General features: G+C 45.3%; 1 protein-coding gene across 21 annotated transcripts in view; it reads right to left on the bottom strand.

Moving 5' to 3' along the window:
• The window catches only part of kst (spectrin beta chain, non-erythrocytic 5 kst), a 45,129-nt gene extending 37,765 nt beyond the window's left edge, over positions 1 to 7,364 (bottom strand). For 20 of the 21 annotated variants that reach the window (XR_011399353.1, XR_011399352.1, XR_011399355.1 and 17 more), the window contains exons 1-14: positions 7,212 to 7,364; positions 6,863 to 7,084; positions 6,356 to 6,742; positions 5,280 to 5,297; positions 4,466 to 4,666; positions 4,029 to 4,241; positions 3,483 to 3,686; positions 3,008 to 3,230; positions 1,806 to 2,404; positions 1,441 to 1,623; positions 1,129 to 1,335; positions 747 to 911; positions 456 to 617; positions 1 to 290 (exon numbers count right to left, since the gene is read on the bottom strand). The exon at positions 1 to 290 is cut by the window's left edge and continues 370 nt beyond it. Coding sequence is in view for 16 of the 21 variants with exons in the window: in XM_070135412.1 (XP_069991513.1) it covers positions 1 to 290; positions 456 to 617; positions 747 to 911; positions 1,129 to 1,335; positions 1,441 to 1,623; positions 1,806 to 2,404; positions 3,008 to 3,230; positions 3,483 to 3,686; positions 4,029 to 4,241; positions 4,466 to 4,666; positions 5,280 to 5,297; positions 6,356 to 6,742; positions 6,863 to 7,084; positions 7,212 to 7,313 (3,176 nt within the window). In the remaining 5 variants the exon portion in view is untranslated. The remainder of the gene's footprint in view (positions 291 to 455; positions 618 to 746; positions 912 to 1,128; positions 1,336 to 1,440; positions 1,624 to 1,805; positions 2,405 to 3,007; positions 3,231 to 3,482; positions 3,687 to 4,028; positions 4,242 to 4,465; positions 4,667 to 5,279; positions 5,298 to 6,355; positions 6,743 to 6,862; positions 7,085 to 7,211) is intronic. The other variant, XM_070135413.1, reaches the window with a different exon arrangement.
• Positions 7,365 to 8,422: the final 1,058 nt, after the last annotated feature.

Genomic DNA, 8,422 nt, shown 5'->3' with positions numbered 1-8,422 from the left:
TCCGACTGGTAGTGTTTGAGCCCGATAAGGTCCTGGCCGGTCTTATTCAGGCGGCGCAGTTGGCCCTCGTTGGCATGGAGCTCCCTCTCGAAGGCCTCATGTTTCTGCAGCTTACGCTCAAGGTTGCTTAGGTCTCTGTAAGATTCGTCATCAGCCAGTTTCTTCTTATCTGACATCCATTTGTCAAAGTCGTCAGAGTCTGCCTTGAACTGCTGATAGGCCATTGAGCCATTCAGCTGCTCTCGCCGTGCCTGGGCACGTTCCTTAACAGCAGCTCGCCTGTCATGCACCTGTAGGGTACGTAAGACAAAAATCAACATAAAATAACACTGTTTCTATCAAAGCAATACAAAATGCAATTCAAATATGAATTGGCTATTAATCCAAATGCGTATATATCCCTTAATATCAGACTGTACATTTTAGCATGTATTCATATTCCCAGATAAACCTACCTGATCTCTGCGCTCATTTATGTATTTAGCATCGTAATGTTCAGCAGCAATGAGCTTGTCTGCCATCTCGCTGAACACACGCAGCCTTTCGTCTTGAGCCATCAAGGTGTTCTCGAAATCGTCATGTCGTTTCAGGAGCGCCTCTACGTCATCAAGAGTACTCTGTAACAGCCACATAGATTCCTTCAGTTATCATCCCGTAAAATAACGCATCAAGGTTATGCGGAATATAAACCACAAAAATACGTTCAACTTAGTGATCAAAACTATCTCTATATATCATCAACTCACCCCAAGATCTTTGTAATCAAGGAAGGTCTCATGAGAGCTTGTAGCAGCATCGATCTGATCAGCTTCCCTGTTGAAGAGCTGGAGGTCCATGCACTGCCGCAGCCAGTCACCTTTCTCCTGCCACCCACGGTGGATTGCTCTTTGCTCCTCTCCAAGCTGGGCCATCTGTAAAAAAAAACAAATATTGTGAGATCAGCTGCAGATAATTGCAATACTGAACTAGGGTGAATAAATCAATGAAACTGTATGTATATTTAACTTATAAAACATCGGCCTATGATTTCGGATAAATAAAATAAATAAATAAAAACATAATATATACACCATACTATGGGTGTTACATGATATACTGTGTACTAAATGTAGTAACCAAAGTACAGACCTTTTCTTTCACTTCACTGAAGTCTGGGTTTCTCTTCAAGAGCTTTTCTCCAAGTTGGCCAAGCTCATTGAATTCATCCTGATGAGCCCTGATGTCATCACCAAGGTCCTGGTGACTCTTCAGCAGGTGTTCTGCAGTTGTTACGTCGCGTGCTGGCTCGTCGGAGTTGAGGGCATTTTTAACATCACCCACCCAGTTCAGCAAGCTCTGTAGATTGAGAAATGTTAATGTTACATGTACTTCCGATATGTTGCACGATCTATAATTACTTCCACTGTATTAATATCCGCAAGAATTGGGGTACACACGCACCTTGGCAGAGTTGAGGAAGATCTGTTGTCCCACAGCTTCTTCCAGACGGTTTCTCCTCTCCAGTGCCTTTCCTTTGAGTTGTCCCCAATACTGCTGAATTTCCTCCTGACGGTCCTCGACAGCATGCTTCTCGCGGGGGTATGACGCTTTCACTGAATCGGCGAGAAGGTTAACTCGGCGCACCTGAGGGGAGAAAAATCAGAGTGGAAATTATTCTAGTATACGAAATCATTCTAGTATACGACAATTAATCTTCCTGTCAACTTTCAATAATTGAGGGTATTATTTGGCTGAAGACATGAATAAACATTCAGTGGCACCAAATATGCTAAATATTCCAAATGCATTTATTACTGATGTTTTACCTTTTCTTCCACTGGTGCCAGTTCTCTCTCTAACTGGTCGTGCTTCCGCTGAAGAGACTGCACGGTTTTCAAGTCTCTTCCCAGTTCATCCGTGTCTAGTTTCTCCATTTTCTCGACCATCCAGTCCCTGGTCTCGTCGCACGTGCGATGGAAAAGCTCCACGCTCGAGGCGCCCTCCAGACTGCGCTCCTTCTGCTGCTTGAGGCGGTTGAGGTGGGCCCACTGGTCCTGGATCTGCTTGTGGCGGTTCTTGATCTTTTCCAACTGACTGTGACCCGAGGCCACGAAGTCCTTCACCATCTTGTCAATGATCTCGATCCTGCGACCCGCAGCCGACAGATCTGTCAAGAATTGCTCGAACTTTTTCTTGGCGGCATCGACGGTATCGCCCTTGTCATCCGTCTTCAGGAGCTTCTCCTTCTCCCTCATCCACAGCTCAAAGCCTTGGCACTCGCTGAAGAAGGAGTAGAGCTTGATGGATTCCTCCAGGTAGAGGTGACGCTTCTGCGCAAGGTCGCACAGCTGGTTGTAAGAAGAGTTGATCAACTGCAGCCGCTTCTCGACCGTTTCCGGCTCTTCAGCTACCTTCTTGCTTCGAGCTGAAACACAAGAGACGGAGAAATAACAAAGGAAAACAACAAACTGATGCAATTATATTCATTTATAAATATATACACACACATATATATATATATATGGTGTGTGTGTGTGTGTGTGTGTGTGTGTGTGTGTGTGTGTGTGTGTGTGTGTGTGTGTGTGTGTGTGTGTGTGTGTGTGTGTGTGTGTGCGTGTGCGTGTGCGTGTGCGTGTGCGTGTGCGTGTGCGTGTGCGTGTGCGTGTGCGTGTGCGTGTGCGTGTGCGTGTGCGTGTGCGTGTGCGTGTGCGTGTGTACACGCGAGTGTGCGTGCACACGTGCGTGCGTGTGCGTGCGTGTGCGTGCGTGTGCGTGCGTGTGTGCGTGTGTGTGTGTGTGTGTGTGTGTGTGTGTGTGTGTGTGTGTGTGTGTGTGTGTGTGTGTGTGTGTGTGTGTGTGTGTGTGTGTGTGTGTGTGTGTGTGTGTGCGCGCGTGCGTGTGCGTGCTTGTGCGTGCTTGTGCGTGCGTGTGCGTGCGTGTGCGTGCGTGTACGCGCGTGTGAGTGTGTGTGAGCGTGCGTGCATGTGCGTGTGCGTTTGTCGCGCACTAAAAACACAGCAAAACCTACGCGGCGCCTTGGGTTTCCTCTTCTTGACTTTGACGGTCTGCTTCACCATCTTGGTCTTGGGCACCATCTTCTTCTTGGGGACGCGCACCTCCTTCTTGACGTGGACGTTGATCTTCTTGGGCTGGCCTTCTCGCACGTAGTTGGCTGGCACGAAGCCCTCGTCCCCGTTGGCCTTCCGTACGTTCCACCAATCATCGTTCGTCTTGCTCAACAGGAACAAGACCTGAAGGAGAAATTGTGTAATGGAAGTTATGTTCAGAAATATAGTTAGAAACATTCAGAAAGTAAATGTCAAACTTTGTAAAACAAGATATGTAAAAAATATACAACATCGACATTTGAGTCCTAGCATATCAAAAATAGTACATAAAGAAAACAGAATCAAAAACAGCCATATCAATAATAACAATACGACCACCTTGGTTATATCAATAGTAGTATGACAACCACGAGAACCTCGAGAACCACTACTAACCTCTCGCTTGGCCATGTGCATGCCCTGGCCCTCGAAGTCATACCTCGCGACCACCGTGGGCACTTCCCTCACTTCCATGACAGTCACTTCTTCCACATCGTCAACCACTTCTTCCACCGTGACCTCCTGTGGGACCATCTTCACCTCGTCGACCCACTCAAACTCTTCCTCGTCCTCCGCCGGGATCTGCTGCTGAGGGGTGATCTGTGAGGAGGAATGGGTCGAGTAGTTAGTTTGGTTTCCGTTGGGAGTAACGGACGTCTTGCGTGGGCGACAGCAAGGAAGGACGTTTAGTTGTGACGCTAGTTGCCAATCCAAGCTTAATTAAAAGATTCTGTAATGTATAGGGGTCATCTCCGGTAATCCAAAATTAATATTTTCCCCTACTTTCGGGTATTTGTGAAATAAGCAACGTACTGATATGTTTTATGTCAAACAACATAAATACTAAATTTTCCTTATAAAATCATATTTGTACAAGATAAAGCGTAATCAAATATCGAATATAAAAAAAACACCAAGACCAGATGGCAAACTAAAGCTTACATTCAGTGAGGATATGCCCGACTTGATGAGCTTCTGGCCTTGAGCATTGACAGCCTTGACGTCCCCATCGTAGGCCTTGATTTCCTCCTCCATGCGGACGTGCAGCTGCAGGAGAGCCATGCCGCTGGGCTCGTCCTCGCCGTAATCCTTGGACTGGCAGAGTGGCAGCTTCTCCTTGATCCACGACTCGACCTCGTTGGCGTCGGCGTTGAACTGTGGAAGGAGATTGTTAAGTGATTTGAAGAAAGGTACTTCGGTTGCATTATGTATTTTTTAGAATTTAAATATTGCAATATGAGCGATGCATCCAAGTGCGAAAAATATTACTGAAAACTATTAATCACAAAGGAATAAAAAACATGAAAACCCCGACACTGCCAATGTTGCAGCCACACCATCCGCCCTCAACCATCCAGCGGGCGTTCCTCCTCCCTCACCGAACAAGCCTCCGCTGCATCCTCCAGCTGCCTCCTCCTCTCGGCGGCGTAGTGCTCCAGGCCCTTCCACTTGTCCTTGAGGGCGGCGATGCGCTCGCTTATAGCTTTGGCCTCGGGATGGTCGGCCTTGAGCATGGCCTCGCCCGAACGCATGATCTTCTCTGACTTGGGGCGTCGGGCTCGCATCTCGTCCTCGAGAGCCTGGTCGAGGGTAAAACGGTGGTTGTTTCTGATTATGAGGTCTTTTTAGTGGTCTCGTGTTATTTTGTTACTTGGTATGTCATATGTTTGAGTCAGATTCACCGTGGTACTGCAATATAAGCTTTAAAGTAAGAAAGATATTAAAGATGGGAATAATTTTGGTTATTAAGTAGAAACCAAAAATCATTTCATAATAAAGATAAGCAAGATGAAACCGAATAGAGCATTTAGGCATAAAACAACAGAAGTTCATTGATTAAGTTTTACTCCTTAAATGTGAAAAACATGCAATACTACTAATACTTCGAGATAAGACACCTCGTATCTATCCAGACATGTGCAAATAAACCTTCAAATCTAGCATCTTTCTTGTCAAATGAAAAAAAAAACATGTAGTAGCAACACCAAATAATAAAAAAATATATAACATTTTACCATCCAAACTACAAACATCTTCAGAAATTACAACATACAAGCAAGTACACAAAACGATCCACTGAAGCGAAAATACTGCATGAACGACATGACAGTGCTATGCTTTGTTCCTGACAAGAAGGATGCCAGCTTTTTTTTGTGATTGGACATGCACTATACATCCGCTGGTAAACATTACCTTCAAAAACACAGCTTCCTGGTACGGTGTAAGGTTACGGTGAGTAGCAGTGTTAATGCAGTGTTACACCACAGTGGCAGAGAGGTAGGGGGAAGGGGAGTGGAGATACCATGGGAAAAGAAAGCCATTATCTATATCAGGCAGAATATGCATGGATGAACATTTCGTACAGGAAGAGCTATGCTACAGGTTATACTGGATAGTCCCCTTGTATGTCATGCAAAGAGAAACATGTTTTATGTGCAGTGGGTTACGTGAAGATATAGTGATGTAAATGGTACTCATATCTGCAAGGAGAAGTCCCATAGAAATATTTACATGAAGGTGATATAAACTGCATTCCATATTTCATCCCAGCCAAAGATAAAATATTAAGTATATGTACAGCTTAAGAAATATAATACAGTGACAGTTTGTGAACAAAGCAAACGAACACAAACATACATACACACACGCGCGCGCTACACGCACGCACGCACGCACGCGCGCGCGCGCGCACACACACACACACACACACACACACACACACACACACACACACACACACACACACACACACACACACACACACACACACACACACACACACACAGGCATACATACATGAGCAAGCACACGCTCACGCACGTAAACGTTCACATTAACACATGTAACTGTTTTAAAACATGCAACTGCTACCATTACACAAGTAAGTAATAACAAAGCATTCTCTTCATTTTTTTCTAACTGTTGAAAAGGAAGACCCATAACAAATAAAAACACCCATGTTTTATGCCAAGAAAGGTAGTCATGCAGTGTAAAAGTACTGTTGTAATGTTGTATGAGTTTAAACTAAATACAAGTCCCAAAACAAATACATGTCTAAAATGCCTTTAAAATACCATAGGAATATAACGTCTACATGGTATTAAAAGCTAGTATGTCAGGCGAGTTCTACTTTTCGTAGTTGTGCTTGTCAAGAAAATTCACACATATCAACTTTACTAATTACTTGTAATAATAGCAAATCTAACCTGCCCTAAATAAATGTAAGAGCTTTCCCCCTTTGTGGAAAAGGAGGGAGCCAAACCTTGTACCTTGTGCTTCTGCTGCAATGACAGGACTGCCCTGATGTCCTTGGCAGTGACGCCCGCCTGGCAGATCCTCTGCTTCTCGATGACCCAAGCTTCCTCCTCCTCCATGTCGACCTCGAACTGGAACAGATCCCTGGCCTCCTCGAGCCTCGCCCTACGTTCGGCCGCCTTCTTGAGGAGCGCCTCATGCCCCTTGTTGAGGTCCTGGAGTCTCTTCTGGAGGACGGGCGCGTCCTTGTGCCCCGTGCTGATGAAGGCCTCGCCCTGTTTGTTCAGCCTCTTGATCGTCTCTCCCATCGAGTGAACCTGCGACTCCATCAGCGCGTGCTTCTGCAGCAGGTCCTCTACTGCCAGCAGGTGACGACCTACATCGTCCGAGGTGAAGCTCACCTGGAGAAAAAAAGTAATTTTCCATTAATGAATCCTCATATCTAGATCAAATCAAAGCCCTAATCAAAATAAAAACAAATCTTCGTGTATGTGTCACAGAAAAAAGGAAATCTCACTCACCTCCAGTTCTCGGATGGAGGCAGTGATGGTGTCCACTTCTCTCATGATCGCCACGAGGTCGCAGCAGTTCTGGAGGTGAACCTTGTGTTTGTTGAGAAGATCCAACAGTTCACTCCACTTCTTCAGGATGTCTTTTTCCTTCTTTCTAATGGCGTCCTTTCCGCGGTAATTCTCAGCGTCCAATTCATCAGCCATCTTTGTGAGATCTTCAAATCTCTCTTGCTGCAATAAAAAATATAACAATGAAGAAACCACACATATAATTGCAGTATCTCATAATGCATTAACATGATCCAGTACATGTATCATAAAAAATTAAGATTACACTGATAGAATTCACGGCACGTACCCGAGCCAAAATATCAGCGCTGATTGCTTCGTGTTTCTTGACGGTGGCTTCCACCTGGGCCAGGTTGCTGCCGTAACGAGGGTCACTCAAGACCTGGATCATCTCTTCAAGGTATCCCCTTCGTAGCACGCTCTGGAAATCAATTTCATTGCAGTTAATCCTACTTTTCCACGTGTATCTAGAATAACGCTGCCTAGTTAACCAATCAGTAAAAAAGAAGAAGAAGGAAGAAGAGGAGGAGGAGGAGGAGGAAGAAGAAGAGGAAGGGGAGGGAAGAGGAGGAGGAGGAGTAGGAGAAGGAAGAGGATCGGGAGGAAGAAGAAGAGGAGGGCGAGAAGAAGAAGACGAACAATAACAATAACAACAACAACAACAAGGAGGAGGAGAAGAACAATAAAAACAAGAACAAGGAAAAGGAAGAAGAGGAGGGGGAGAGAAAGCAGCAAAGGGAAGACGAGAGAGAGGGAGTAAAAAGGAACAGATAAAACGTCACACAAAATAACAACAACAACAAAATCCCGGGCCATTTACAAACCCCCAAAGGACCCAACGATGACGCCGTGCCCTCGTGTCTCGCCCCGCCCACCAAATAACCATTAAGAAAAATGCAAAGTGCTCCATTATGCCACGACCGCCCGTCAAAGAAAATAAAATAAAACTAAAAAAAAAAAAAAAAAAAAAAAAAAAAAAACACCGTCAATCACAAACAACTCCCTCCCCCTGCCCCCCCCCCCCCCACGTGACAATTGCTCCTAACAGCTGCCTCTCACCACACGCAGACAGGTGATTGATCATTCGTTATATAAACCTTCTTCCATCACTGTCGAGATATGGAATAGCCCCAACCCTCCCCCCCCTTCCCTCCCCCTTGGCCACCTCCTCCTCCACCTCCTTATCCGCCTCCTCTTATTCCTCCTCCTCCTCCTCCTCCACCTCCTTATCCGCCTCCTCCTACTCCTCCTCCTCCTCCATCATCTCCTCCATCTCCCCCTCCTCCTCCTAAATCAGCGAGAGGAGATAAAAATCTTCGAAAGAAAGCAAAGATAAGTTACAGTCTCATGCCAAGACGTACGACGAATCAAAAATAATAAACAATAATAACACAACATACGAACATATCTACAATAACAATCAACTCTACAAAATCGAAAGCAAATGGTATTATTATTCCCCTACCACATATAATCAAATAAACCAATAAAACAAAATAA

The sequence above is a fragment of the Penaeus vannamei genome, chromosome 20 (assembly GCF_042767895.1).
Source record: "Penaeus vannamei isolate JL-2024 chromosome 20, ASM4276789v1, whole genome shotgun sequence".
Classification (NCBI taxonomy): Eukaryota; Metazoa; Arthropoda; class Malacostraca; order Decapoda; family Penaeidae; genus Penaeus; species Penaeus vannamei.
This window is presented reverse-complemented; position numbering and strand designations above follow the sequence as displayed.